At 37.7% G+C, this 15,405-nt stretch overlaps 1 protein-coding gene across 1 annotated transcript in view; it reads left to right on the top strand.

Annotated features, from left to right (window-relative positions):
- Positions 1-15,405, top strand: part of YME1L1 (YME1 like 1 ATPase) — a 59,806-nt gene that overhangs the window by 14,053 nt on the left and 30,348 nt on the right. Inside the window, exons 4-8 of the mRNA XM_070432972.1 lie at positions 2,804-2,902; positions 9,227-9,336; positions 10,554-10,704; positions 11,088-11,171; positions 14,197-14,279. Coding sequence (XP_070289073.1) covers positions 2,804-2,902; positions 9,227-9,336; positions 10,554-10,704; positions 11,088-11,171; positions 14,197-14,279 — 527 coding nt within the window. The remainder of the gene's footprint in view (positions 1-2,803; positions 2,903-9,226; positions 9,337-10,553; positions 10,705-11,087; positions 11,172-14,196; positions 14,280-15,405) is intronic.

Below are 15,405 nucleotides of genomic sequence, written 5' to 3'. Positions count from 1 at the left end.
AAAAAGAAAGAACTCTTACCCTTTGCAGTAGTATGGATGGACCTGGAGATTTTTATTGATTGATTGATTGATTGATTTAGAATCACAGACTTTATTTTTTTTTTTAAAAAAACTTTTTTTAATTGATTAAGGTATTACATATGTGTCCCCCATTGCCCCCCCCTCTCCCCCCCCGCAGCCTCCCACTCATGCCCTCACCCCCTTGGTGTCTGTGTCCATTGGTTATGCTTACTATATGCATGAATACAAGTCCTTTGGTTACTCTCTTACCCGCCCCTGCCTTCTCTCTGAGGTTGGACTGTCTGTTCAGTGTTTCTTAGTCTCTGGATCTATTTTTGGTCATCAGTTTATATTGTTCATTATATCCCACATATGAGTGAGATCATGTGATATTTATCTTTCTCCAACTGGCTTATTTCTCATGGCATAATGCTCTACAGGTCTATCCATGCTGTTGCAAGTGGTAAAAGTTCCTTTTTTATAGCAGCGTAGTATTCCATTGTGTAGATGTACCACAGGTTTTTAATCCGCTCATCTGCTGTTGGGCACTTAGGCTGTTTCCAAATCTTAGCTATTATAAGTTGTGCTGCTATGAACATAGGGGTGCATATATCCTTTCTGATTGGTGTTTCTGGCTTCTTGGGATATATTCCCAGAAGTGGAATTACTGGATCGAATGCCAGTTCCATTTTTAATTTTTTGAGGAAACTCCATACTGTTCTCCACAGTGGCTGCACCAGTCTGCATTCCCACCAGCAATGCACAAGGGTTTCCTTTTCTCCACATCCTCTCCAGCACTTGTCGTTAGTTGATGATAGCATTCTGATAGGTGTGAGATGGTACCTCATTGTTGTTTTGATTTGCATCTCTCAGATGATTAGTGGCTTTGAGCATGTTTTCATGTTTCTCGGCCTTCTATATGTCCTCTTTTGAGTGAAAAGTGTCTGTTTAGGTCCTTTGCCCATTTTTTGATTGGATTGTTTATTTTTTGTTAATTTGTATGAGTTCCCTGTAAACTTGGGAGATTAAACCCTTATTTGAGATAGCATTGGCAAGTATCTTCTCCCGTGCTTTCTTGTTGTTTTGTTGATGGTTTCTAACTATTTCACTTTAGAGGACCAGATGAAATAATTTAAAGTCCTTGTGGCCCATAGTAAGTATTCAGTAGAGTAAAATTTTTATTATTATTTTTGTCATATTTTTACTATTATGCCCTCCTAGTTTTCTTACTTGTGTATCCTTACTGCCAGCCATTTTCTAGGCTTAGGCAGACAGAGGTATTAGGAAGTGTTTTCTGACTTTACTCTAAGGGTTCTTAAAAGAATTATTGAATCCTTACTGGGATACAAGGACAGATGAGAACCACTGTTTTTGTTGTTTCTTCATTGCTTTTCTCTAGGCTCATGTAAATAAAGTAGGATGGGCCCATTAGTTAAAAATAGGACTTAGGAAGGAACCCCAAAGTATTCATGGCTTATAGCTATAGAAGAAACATTCTTTGTTCCAAATGACTGTGGAAGCCTTGAGAGAGAAAGATCGCAGTATATCTGGTTTTATCAAATTGTTCATTAGAGGATTTTAAATTGTCTCTAGGAAATAATGATTCTTTATCTTTTTATGTTCTTAAGTAACCAAACCAGCTAGCTTTAGCTGGTTTGACTTAGTGGATAGAGCGTTGGCCTGCAGACTGAAAGTATCCTGGTTCAATTCCTGTCAAGGGCATATGCCTGGGTTGTGGGCTCGATCCCCAGTGGGGGCGCGTACAGGAGGCAGCCGATCAATGATTCTCATTATTGATGTTTCTCTCCCTCTCCCTTCCTCTCTGAAATCAATAAAAATATATTTTAAAAAAGTAACTTTAGCTAAACATATATGTCTTTACCACTTAATTTGAATTTAATTTCAAATTAATTGGCTGCTATATTTGTATATCAGATAACATGATTGACAAGTGATGGATAGTAAAGTGGTGAAGAAGTATATTTGGACTAGTGGCCCGGTGCACGAAATTTGTGCAGGGGGAGGAGGGTGTCCCTTAGCCCGGCCTGCACCCTCTCCAATTTGGGACCCCGCAATCTGGGACTGCTGGCTCCTAACCGCTCACCTGCCTGCCTGCCTGATCGCCCCTAACCACTCTGCCTGCTGGCCTACTTGCCCCCAACTGCCCCCTCTGCTGGCCTTGCCCCCAACTGCCCCCCCCCCTTGCTTGCCTGCTCACCTCCAACTATCCCCCCACTGGCTTGATCACCCCCAACTGCCTCCTCACCAGCCTGCTCGCCCCAACTGCCCCCCCCCCCCCCCCCCCGCCAACCTGATTGTGCCTAACTGCCCCTACTGCCGGCCTGATCACCCCCAACTGGCCTCCCATGCTGGCCTGTTTGCCCCCAACTGCCCCCTCCTGCTGGCCGGATCACCCTCAGCTGCCCTCCCTGCTGGCCTGATTGCCCCTAACTGCCCCATTGCTGGCCTGCTCACCTCCAACTGCTCACCCCTGCCGGCCTGCTCACCCCCAGCTGCCCTCCCCTCCTGGCCTGATCACCCCTAACCGCCTCTGCCTCAGCTCTGCCACAATGGCTTTGTCTGGAAGGATGTCCGGAATGTCTCCCGGAAGGTCTCCCGGTCTAATTAGCATATTACCCTTTTATTAGTATAGATTAGCAGTGCTTTTAGATATATATAAAAGTATGTACAAATGAAAGGCAAAACATTTTGATTTTTCTAATACTTGGTAAAACTGTTTTATATGAATTTTTTTTTATGGTTTTGTAATTAAAACATTTAATTTTTTTCATTTCCCCTCTAGGTCATATCGATGTATTTAGTACTTTACGTTCCTCTTGCTTGTACAGACAACATTCAAGAACTCTGAAGAGCATTTGTTCAGATCTTCAGTACTGGCCAGGTATGAAGCAATGACTTTATTTATTTTGGAAAAAATAGATGTATTTAATAAATTCTGATTTGTTTTTCTTAATGATGCTAACTATTGAAAACATTAATTTGTAGCACACAGTAAAACTTATAGAGTATTTGTTATTTAGTTTGGGTATATCTATGGAAAATATAAAGTAGGAGCTAAATTTTGAATGTGATAAATGCCATAGTAAATCATAGTCTAGGGTACCCTTGCTTCAAAATGACTAAGCACATTTGCTTACTTTCCCTCATTTTCAAAATACTAATGCAAGACAGAAAAAAATAGAAAAATGAGAAAGAAGGGCAAGAAGAGGGATTTCATAAATGTGTCAGAAATTTGAGGGCTTTACGTACATCTATAATAATAATAAAAGCATAATATGCTAATTAGACCAGATGCCTGAACGATCTTCCAGATGAAGCTGGGGTGCAAGGGCCAAGCCCCTTGTATGAATTTTGTGCATTGGGCCTCTAGTAGTTTATAAAGTAGATGGCATCAAATTGCTAGCAAAATCAAATATGCATTTATTCATATTTATTGGTTATCATATGATAACATTATATCAGGCACTAGTGATGGGTTTTAGGTCACAGTGATAAATAAAAATGACATATGCTATCTACCTTTATGGAACTCAGATTGATATAAGAGGTCTATACTATTTACAGTGGAACTTAGTAAAAGCCCCAAAGTTCTAAAAAGTATAATGGGCTCTCGGATGGTTGATATAGTAAACATTTGAAAGATATCAAGAAATGGGCCAATCGCAGAGCAGATACAGCTTTTAAATTTTAGGCTACAATTGGCAAGAAACACCTTTGCAATATGGGTCTGTGTGTGTGTGTGTGTGTGTGTGTGTGTGTTGAGAAGAGTTTGTCTCTGAAGACTCCTGGTTTGAACTCTGATGTTGAAGAGAGAAACAACAAACAACAGTTGTACTCCAGATTGCTTTTGGACTTGAATCATACACTGAAGGTATCCTGCTCATTCACCATAAGTCTATATCTTATAGTCTAAATGCATTTACCACCTTGGTAGGTTTGAAGAAACCTATCAATGAATTAGCAGGACTCTCCACATATTTGAGGAAGGCTTGCAGCATGAAAGAGATGCATGAAGTTGAGTAACAAGATCAATAATCCTCTGAAAAAATTGTTAATGTATAAGACAGAAATATACTTAAGAATGATATATTTTTAAATATTCATGGAGACCAAAATTATTAGGTTATGAAGTATATCTTCATTTTCAAAACATTTATAACTGTATTAGGGTATGAAGTATATCTTCATTTTCAAAACATAACTCAGAGGTAGGGTCTCTGATCATACAACAAACCTGAAATCAAATAACAGAAAGGATAGTTAAAAAATAACCTAAATATGTGGAAATTTAAAGATACTTTTCTGAGTTTCTTGTGACTGAAGGGAAATATCAAAATCAAAACTGAAATGACAGACAATTAATAATGAACCACAATGAAAATCTGCATATCAAAATGTTTGGGTTGGTGACATACTGATGTATCGAGCTATTGTATAAGCTATTAGGAAATGAGGATGGGAAATAAATCGATTGACAATCATTTTGAGAATGTTTTAAATATGAGAAATTAATATGGACAAAACAGACATGAAATTAAGTGAATATAACAGCAAGAACATTTTACTTAATGAAATCAAGAACAGCCCTAGCTAGTTTTGCTCAGTGGTCAGAGTGTTGGCTCACCTGTGGACTGAAGGGTCCCGGGTTTGAATCTTGGCCCTGGTCAGGATATGTTTGGCTAGCAACCAATCAATGTGTCTCTCTCACATCAATGTCTGTCTGTCTGTCTGTCTGTCTCTCTCTCTCTTTTCTCCCCCCTTCCATTCTCTCTAAAAATCAATGGAAAAATATCTTCCCTTGAGTAAAGATTAAAACAATGAATGAATGATTGAAAGAATGAATGAACAAACGAATGAGTCAAAAACAAATTTACTTTGAAAAAAATTTAAGAAAATAGAACAGACAAATCTGACTAAGAAACAGTAAGGAAATACAAACAATATTAGAACTGAAAAGTGAGACCTGCCACAGATAATCCTGTATAATAAAAGGCTAATATACAAATCAACCAGATGGTGGAACAACTGGTGGCTGTGACATGCACTGACCACCAGGGGTCAGGTGGTCAACACAGGAGTTGCTCCCTGGTGGTCAGTGCGCTCCCACAGGGGCAGCACCGCTCAGCCTGAAGCCTGCCTCCCTATCAGTCGGACATCCCCCTAGGGCTCCCAGACTGTGAGAGGGCACAGGCTGGACTGAGGGGACCCCCCGACCCCCCAGTGCATGAATTTCATGCACCGGGCCTCTAGTGAAGATGATAAAATTATAAGATTGTTCAGAAAGATAAAGACAAATACCTTATGATTTCACTCATGTGGAATCTTGAAAAACAAACAATGCAAAAACTCAGATACAGAGCAGATAAGGAAGGGAACATAGAGGAAGGGAATTGGGAAATAGGCAAAAAATGGTGAAGAGGGTCAATTGCATGGTGATAGATAGTAACTAGGTTTTGGGGGCTGATAATTTTATAGTATGTACAGAAGTCAAATTATAATGTGCACCTGAAATTTATATAATAAAAAATAAAAAAGTTACAAGATGCTGTGTATAGTTTTATATTGTAAATAAAAATGTGTTTGAACATAATTATTCAAGCTATAAATTAGCAAAATTGACACAATAAGAGATAAGACAATACCGTAAAAATGGAAAAGTAACAGTTTTGAAGTACAATTCCTTTGCCCCAAAACACTAGGCTGGGATGGCTTTATGGTTATATTCTGTTTTCCAGGATTAGCAGTCTCCTGTTATTTAAAACTATTTTATTAATAAGGAAAAGATAAAATAGGCTTCCCTGTTTATTTTATGAAATGACTGATACTAAAATATTAGCAACAAAAAAATACAAAGGATCGATTTAGCTTAATAATATAGATACGGAAACCCTAAAATCTGAAAAAGCGAGTTTACAATGTGCTAAAAATTATGATTAAGGAGTAAAAGAGAGAAGAAAAGCAATGTTATTTCAGTGTATGATAAAAAGCTGTGTGATATATTTTAATTGTTGTGTTTCCTAAAGATTCTTAAAAAGAGTATAAATTTTAATTTCTTAAGGATAGCCCTTGGATCTCATTATTATTAGAAACAAGGTATGTAATATCCTGTGTGCAGCAGTAATTTGGAGGTTCTGAGCAATGTTATTAAAAAGAAAAAGAATGCGCCCTAACTGGTTTGGCTCAATGGATAGAGCGTCGGCCTGGGGACTCAAGGGTCCCAGGTTCGATTCTGGTCAAGGGCATGTACCTTGGTTGCAGGCACATACCCAATAGGGAGGTGTGCAGGAGGCAGCTGGTCAATGTTTCTAACTCTCTATCCCTCTCCCTTCCTCTCTGTAAGAAATCAATAAAATATATTTAAAAAAAAAAAGAAAAAGAATGGAATTATATATAAGCTAAAAGAAGGGGGCCCTAGCCGCTTTGGTTCAGTGGATGAAGCGTCTGCCTGCTGACCAAAAGGGTCCTGGGTTCGATTCTGGTCAAGGGCATGTACCTCGGTTTCAGGCTCCTCGCTGGCCCCGGTCCTGGTCAGGGCGCATGCAGGAGGCAATCAATTGATGTGTTTCTCTCACATCATTATTTCTCTCTGTCTTTCCCTCTCTCTTCCCCTCTCTCTAAAAATCAATGGAAAAATATCCTCAGCTGAGGATTTAAAAAAAGGGGGAGCAGAATTATAATTTTAGGTAAGATGCTTGTTTATCAGGATATTCAAGAAAATCAACTGAAAGGCTGCTCAAGTAGTAAGATCTCATTACGTAGATACCATGTAAGATAAATGCATAAATATCAGTAGTTATTTTAGCAATAGAGTTTATTTACAGTTTTTTCAAAACCCATTAAATATTTTATCCTGACAAGAAACATGCAACATAATGTATACACACATTATATATGTGTGTGTGTGTGTGCATAGAAAACTTCACTGAAAGAAGTAAAGGAAGAGCTGAGTAAAATACAAAGAAAAATACCATAATCCTTTATAGAAGGACTTAGTATTATAACAATATCAATTCACACCTAAATTTATCAATTCAGTACAATTCTAGTAAAGACTTGTTATGAAAATTAAGTTGATTTTAAGCTTGGATGTAAAACTAAACAAAACAGAATCTGATTTTTTTCTTTTTTAAAAAAAATATATTTTATTGAGTTTTTTACAGAGAGGAAGGGAGAGGGATAGAGAGTTAAAAACATCGATGAGAGAGAGAGAGAAACATCAATCAGCTGCTGCCTCCTGTACACCCTCTACTGGGGATGTTGCCCGCAACCAAGGTACATGCCCTTGACCGGAATCGAACCTGGGACCTTTCAGTCCACAGGCCGACGCTCTATCCACTGAGCCAAACCAGTTAGGGCTGAGTTTTTTCTTACATTAAAACAAAAGTTCCAAGTAGGTAGAGGTCTGACAAAAAAAGTCAAAGTATTAGATGAAGTCAGTAGACTACCTTTAAAATCATAGTTTTGGTGTTTGAAAGAGCAATAATTTTCAAGTTATTAAAGTGAGAACCTTCAATATCTGATTTCTTTTGTGGGCTTACTAATTTTCTCCATTTTTCTACTTATGATAAAGCACAGTACAGAAGCTCTGCTAGCATAGCTTCGTGATTGAGCATTGACCTGTGAACCAGGAGGTCATGGTTCAGTTCCTAGTCAGGGCACATGTCCAGGTTGTGGGCTTCATAGCCTGTGGGGGGCATGCAGGAGGCAGCCAATCAATGATTCTATCTCACTACTCATGTTTCTACCTCTCTTGTCTTCCTTCCTCTCTGAAATTAGTAAAAAGTTCAATGCAAAAAAACTACAGATTAAAAGATAGGGCTACATTAATTTTATAAATTACTGTATCAATTAAGAGACAAAGACATTAAAATAAATGTATGAAATAAATATAAATGAAGGGTAGTATACATGACGTCCATATTCTGCAAATGAAAATATGTGCACAGGTCATGCATGAGTAGTCAATTACTAAAGAAATAAAAATAATAATAAAAAATTTTTTTTTCAAATTTTACTCTCACTTCTATTCCAAGATGCAAATTAAAATAAAATACTACTTTTTGTCCATCAGATTTGTACAAATTAACAAGATTTATATTACCCATTGTTGCAAAGGCTGTGGAGAAAAGGATAATCATATTCATTGGTGGGTGTATAAATTGATAATAGCTTTCTAGAGGGCAATTTCTTAAGTGTTAAACCATGTAAATCTTACAGTTTTACTTTTAGGATTTTAGTCTGCATGTACTGTAAGAAAATAGGCATAAGAATTTTACTGCAGCATTATTTTTAGCAATAAGAAATAGGAAGCGCCTTAGCTAGTTTGCTCAGTGGATAGAGCGTTGGCCTGCAGACTGAAGGGTCCTGGGTTCAATTCCAGTCAAGGGTACATGCCCAGATTTCAGGCTGGATCCCCAGTAGGGAGTAGGCAGGAGGCAGCCAGTCAGTGGTTCTCGCTCATCATTGATGTTTCTATCTTTCTCTCCCTCTCCCTTCCTGTCTGAAATCAATAAAAATATGTACAGAATGAACTGGTGATTACAATGAATCAGGGACATAGAAAGGGAATGGACTGACTATTCTTGGGGGGGAATGGGAGATGCGGGAAGAGACTGGATAAATAAATAAATAAATAAATAAATAAATAAATAAATAAGGACAAAAAAAAAAAAAGGAAGCAACTAATGTCTGGAGTAGAGAAATGGTTAAATAAATTGCTTTACCCAGATAAAAAATTGGAAAACTATAAACAGCCATTAAGCTGAATGTATTGTCTGACCTATTTTGAAAATGTCCATGATATATTAAGTGAAAGAAAACAATGGCAGAAAGGTATGTACTATTTTTATAGAAAGAACATGTGTTTAAACACATAGAAGTATAGTCATGGAATTGTTAATCAAAACTGGTTAAATATAGGAAGTAGGAGTGGGATTTGAGGAATTAGGAGACACTGATTTTTATTTGATACGCATCTGTGTTTTGTCTTTTACATTTTTAAATTACCAAAATAAAAGTACAGTCGATTACATAGATCAATCCATTTTAATGATAAGTGTGTTGAAGTGTCAGGGAAAGAACTATTAAAAAACAAGATGAAGACCTAGGATGTACAGGTCTGGTGTCAGCATTTTGAATCTTAGGCATAATTCTCTTCTTGTACAAAATGTACAGTGAGAAGTAAATGTGACACTGTTTCATTCAGTTTTCATACAGTCTCGGAGTTTTAAAACGTTAAAATCAAGGACACGACGTCTGCAGTCCACCTCTGAAAGATTAGCAGAAACACAGTACATAGCACCATCATTTGTGAAGGTAATTAGACCATTTTTGTTTGTTTGTTTGTTTGTTTGTTTGAAAGAGCAATAATTTTCAAGTTATTAAAATGAGAACCTTCAATATCTGAGTTCTTTTGCAGGCTTATTAATTTTCTCCATTTTTCTACTTATGATAAAGGATGAATATCCTGTGTAATCCTAACTACAACTCTTCTGGGTGTCAGACTTATCTCTCCACTGGCTTTTTAGACATCTCACTCTATTTCTTCTCCCTACCAACCTATTCCTGCTTATGAGTAGCATCCACTCAAGCTAGTAGCCTGCTGATCAACTTTGATGTGTCCATCTTTTATCTCCCACATCCATTAATCACTAAGTACTATTGATCATTAAAATCCTGTTGATCCAACCCAGCCTCTTAAATCTCTTTTTTATCCCCTCCCAGTTCTGTTGCATAGATTATTACAGTAATCTAGGCAAGAAATGGTTACAGGCACTCACGTAGTCTCTATGCCTTTAGTTTTACTACCTTCAGTTTAGCCTCCAGACTGCCACCCACCAGTCCGTCTAAAATTTATTACATGTCATAATTGTATTCCCCTGCTTTATTGTTACCTGCCATGATACACAAGGCATGTTATTGTTTGTTCTCTTGCTTACATTTTTTGTTCTCATCTCTCAATGTGTAACCCCCTCATACCCCCACCTTCCTCTTTTGGCATTTTGAAGTCCTGTCACATAATCTTGTAGTTCTTCAGCTCTAAAGACTGTTGTTTTATGCCTTTTTAGATTGTCCATGCTGTTTGTTCTCTGTGGCTAAGATATCCCATTCTCTGAAAGGCCTTTCTTGACTTCCTTAGGTAGCATTTAGTTTACCACCATACCTAGTACTTCTAATATAATGCCAAAACTTTGTATATCTCTCCCCAATAGATGGAAAGCATTCAGATAATTGTTTATTCATCAAAGGAGTTTGAACATCAAGCAATTAGAACCCTAAGTCAGCCTATTTTAAGTATAGTGTTTTTACAGAGAATTTCTTGATTGACATAGGTATAGGATCCACTGTTAGTTTCCTAGCCATTGCTAAGTAATTTATTACTGAGTTTTTATAAAATTTGTCACACTAACAATAAGATTAAAAAATTCTAGAATTTCAATAAATTTTTGAATGTGTGAATGGTCAGAATATTTCTGGGGAGTGTTACTACCTTTTACAGTTAGTTAATACTAATGAATTGCTTGTGTATTTAGGGATTTCTTTTGCGGGACAGGGGATCAGATGTTGAGACTTTGGACAAACTCATGAAAACCAAAAACATACCTGAAGCTCACCAAGATGCATTTAAAACTGGTTTTGCAGAGGGTTTTCTGAAAGCTCAAGCACTAACACAAAAAACCAATGGTAAGCTAATTTGACATTCATGTTTGAAGAGAGTATATGAAAGGAAGTCAAAGTTCTCCCTTCAAGTGATTATGAATAACTTTTCTACTAATCCAGTTTTTAATTGTTTATATTGTATTATGTTTATAACTGAAGTTGTGCAGAAATGGAAATATTTGCTAGTATTTTCCCTTTCTCAACTGAGAAACCAAAGTCAAGGCTTTATGAAGTTTTTGGTAGCAAGGTGCTAAAAGGAAATTATGGCAATTATGCAAAAGAATACCAGGTCCCAAAATTGTGTGTGATGAAATATGATTACCATCAGTAACCTAATGTTTGCATCTCATTGAGCTGTCATTTCTCATTGATATCATTTGATTTACGGCTTTTTCTTTCTTCTCCAGATTCTCTAAGACGAACTCGTCTGATTCTCTTTGTTCTGCTGCTATTAGGCATTTATGGACTTTTAAAAAACCCATTTTTATCTGGTAAAGTTTCTTTTTATTTATCTGATGTACTAATTTAATCTTAAAAATATTTCACATACTCATTTCTTTTTCATAGTCTATTTAATATTTAAGACTTAAAGAAAGAAAACTTTACATTGATTTGTGGATTACAAGAAAAGTTTCTTTAGGCACTGTACAAATTCAAGTTTTGCGCATTTTGAGAAAATAATGTTTTGTGAAAGTTCCAAGGATTGTGTTAGAGTGAAAATGTTATTTCAACTTCTAGTAGTGATAGTGGTTGGTTTCCTAGATTTTAATCCTCAGAGGTTCACTATTGTTTTGGGTTTTTTTTTAAAGAGAGGAAGAAGGGAGACTGAGAGAAAGAGAGAGAGAGAGAGAGAGAGAGAGAGGGAGAGAGAGAAAACATCGATCAGTTCCCTCCTGTGTATACACACCTCTACCAGGGATTGAAATTGCAACCTAGGTATGTGCCTTTACCGGGAAATAACCCTAAACTTTTTGGTGTATGGGATGACGCTCCAACCAACTGAGCCACCTGGCCAGGGATATCTATACCGGTCCAATTGTTAAGTTAAAAAAACATGTAGCAGAATTTTATAATAGCAGTACAAAGTGATACAGTTATTTTAAAGACAAATTAATAAGTTGAATGAATTAAAAATTGCTTTATATAAAATTAAATGTGTCCTATAGTTTTTTAGTTTCCCAATCTAAAATGAAGTAATAATGTGAGGTTTAAGTGGCTCTAATTGCTTTTTCAACTACTATTTTTACTTTCTTCATGATTACCTTGAGAGGAAAAAAACTGATGTGTTATTAAGAACATCAGTTGATTTGGATCAGGACTTCATCCTAGAACTTGCATGTAGCCTGAGATATTTTTAAAGTTTTTGTGTGACATGAAACCTGAGACAGGGTTTTTAACATCCAGAAATCGCTTTTACATCTAGATTCATCATCTCATGCTTCCTTCTGTTTTAAAAAAAGAACCAGTGTCCGGCTGGTGTGGCTCAGTGGTTGAGCCAGAAACATTGATGAGAGAGAAACATCGACCAGTGGTTGAACGTTGACCTATGAACCAGGAGGTTGAGGTTTGATTCCCAGTCAGGTCACAAGCCTGGGTTGCGGGTTCTATCTCTCTCTCTGTCTCCCTCTCCCTTCCTCTCTGAAATCAATAAAAAAATATACAGGAATATTTTTTTAAAAACCCAGTATAGGATAATAGAGTGGGTTGTTAGAGGGAGGGATGGCTTAACCTCTGATTTTTTTTTTTTTTTAATTAATGGCTTACATTAAGCAAAACATGTTACAGTATGAAATGTGCTGCCTTAGGGTAATAACTCTAAGTTTTTATTAAGTCCAGCTGTTTCTGCTGCAAATTTATTAAAGTTTTAAAAAGTAATTTAGTGGGGGTAAACTAATTATGTGTATTCTAGAATTACTATTTTAAATCTGCTCTCCCGACTTGTATGCTCTTGATTTGCTAAGTATTTCTTGTTAATTCTAAGTTTTTGCCTGTTCACTTTTGGCTTTTATATTTCAGTATCCTAAAGATAATATTTGTAACTTATTTTGAGGAAATTAGAAATTGCTTAGTTTACTCATTTATATCTGTCTAGTCTGGAAGTTTACCAAAGGGGGAGAGGTTTAAGAAAGCTTTTTGTTGCCTAGTTGATTTGTTTGTTCCCCATAGTTGATCCCAGATATTTTACTATTCTATCAAACTTTTACTATCTGTTTTTTTTAAAATATATATTTTATTGATTTTTTACAGAGCGGAAGGGAGAGGGATAGAGATTTAGAAACATCGATGAGAGAGAAACATCGATCAACTGCCTCCTGCACACTCCCCACTGGGGATGTGCCCGCAACCAAGGTACATGCCCTTGACCAGAATCGAACCTGGGACCCCTGAGTCCGCAGGCCGATGCACTATCCACTGAGCCAAACCGGTTAGGGCTACTATCTGTTTTTTAAAAATATATTTTTATTGATTTCAGAGAGGAAAGGAGAGGGAGAGAGAGATAGAAACATCAATGGTGAGAGAAAATCATTGCTTGGCTGCCTCCTGCATGTCCCCTACTGGGGATCAAGCCTGCAACTCCGGGCATGTGCCCTTGATCTTAATCGAACCCAGGACCCTTTAGTCCGTTGGCGGATGCACTGAGCCGAACCAGCTAGGGCTTTTACTACCTTTCTTATTCTTAATGATATCATTATTGATAAGTCATCTAACAGCATATAATAACAGTTGTCAGAGGAAGAAGGTTGTTTAAAAAGTGCAAGTGTTAAGTTTCACTTTTTTATTTTTAAATGCCTAGATTGGTATGCTATGTTATGGCAAAATATTTCAAAGTGTAGATCCCTGACTGGTTGTATCACGATAACTGAAGATGATTGTTAAAAATGCAAACTCTACAGTGCCCTTTTCCTAAATCTACAAACCAGAACTTCTGTGCCATGGCCTGAAAACCTGCATTAACATACTTCAAGTGATGTTTATGCATTCTGGAGTTTGAGAACCATTGATTTAAGATTTCTGTCATTGGCTATTACAAGGAGAAGAGGAATATAGTCCTTAATTTTAATTGGAAAATACAATGATGTAATTTCAACGTGAGTCATTTATTCCTTGAATATGGTCCAGAAATCCAAAAAACCTAGTGTTTACTCCTCACTCTAATTTAGTGTATTTGAAGTTAGATATATAATTTGTCTGGGCTTTGCTTTCTTTTTTTTTTTAAAATATATTTTATTGATTTTTTACAGAGAGGAAGGGAGAGAGAGATAGAGAGCCAGAAACATCGATGAGAGAGAAACATCGACCACCTGCCTCCTGCACATCCCCCACTGGGGATGTGCCCGCAACCCAGGTACATGCCCTTGACCGGAATCGAACCTGGGACCCTTCAGTCCGCAGGCCGACGCTCTATCCACTGAGCCAAACCGGTTTTGGCTGGGCTTTGCTTTCTTGCTTAGGAAAAAATAAGGTGGTTGGAATTATATGAATCTTTTAAACATATGAACATTTTCTTTCTTTTAGTACGCTTCCGGACAACAACGGGGCTTGATTCTGCAGTAGATCCTGTCCAGATGAAAAATGTCACCTTTGAGCATGTTAAAGGAGTAAGTTAAAAAGTGTATCTTCACCTCTTTAAACATTAACTGTATAAGGTCAATATTTTATTTTAAAGGTGTGAATAATAGAAAATATATATATTGGTCTCTGCACCCAGGACCTGGAGCAGAGCTCCTAAAACACTCATAATTTCCTATGTGATGAGAGAACTGGAAGCATCTTTTGTTCAACTATTTGGCATTAGAGCACTATTCCTGACACAGAGCTTCTAAATCCCTTGGGATTTCTTGGATGCTAAGGAGCGTCTTCTGTCCTAATGAGGTGTCTATTGGTGGGCGATGAGGGCTGGTTACTTGAAAGACCAAGCCATCATTAGAAGCTTGGAGTGCATAGATCTAATCCTTGAGTGAATAGAATGGTTCACTGCTAGTTCATAGGCAATTAATTAAATCATTGGTTTGACAAATAATTAATGGTGTCTTTTAAGTGCCAGTCCATTTTACGTACTGGGATAGAAGAACTGAAAAAAATCTCTGCTGTCATGGAGTTTTAATTCTAACAGGAATTGGACAAGGATATCTACACTAATAAAAGAGAAACATGGTAATTGGCGTACGACCGCTACCCTTCCCATTGGCTAATCAGCATATCCTTATGCAAATTAACTGTCAGCCAAGATGGCGGCCGGCAGCCAGGCAGCTGGAAGCGAACATGAGGCTTGCTCCTGTGACTGCAGACTCCAACGTTCCCCGCCTGTGCTGCCGGCTTCACAGCTGGCAGTTTGAAACATTCTAACAAATATAGGCCAGGATCTCAGAGCTGGAGCTATACATTGTTTCGATTATAGAACGCTCAGCAGTGGAAGCCTCAGAGCTAGAGCCAGAGCTAAAGCTGGCCCAGAATAAAATTTAAAAAAGAGAAAAAAAAGGAGCAGATGGGAGCTTCAGTCAACAATCGCCAGCCTGAAAGCAGCCCTCAGCCCCTCACCCAGACTGGCCAGGCACCCCAGTGGGGACCCCCACCCTGAAGGGTGTGTGACCAGCTGCAAACAGCCATCATCCCCTCATCCAGGCTGGCCAGGCACCCCAGTGGGGACCCCCACCCTGATCCAGAACACCCTTCAGGGCAAACCAGCCGGCCCCCAGGCCTCTATCCTATATAGTAAAAGGGTAA

The sequence above is a fragment of the Myotis yumanensis genome, unplaced genomic scaffold, assembly GCF_028538775.1.
Source record: "Myotis yumanensis isolate MYYU_CA2020_CCGP unplaced genomic scaffold, mMyoYum1.0.hap1 SCAF_1, whole genome shotgun sequence".
Classification (NCBI taxonomy): Eukaryota; Metazoa; Chordata; class Mammalia; order Chiroptera; family Vespertilionidae; genus Myotis; species Myotis yumanensis.
The sequence above is the reverse complement of the archived record's forward strand: the minus strand, read 5'-3'. Positions and strand labels throughout refer to the sequence as shown.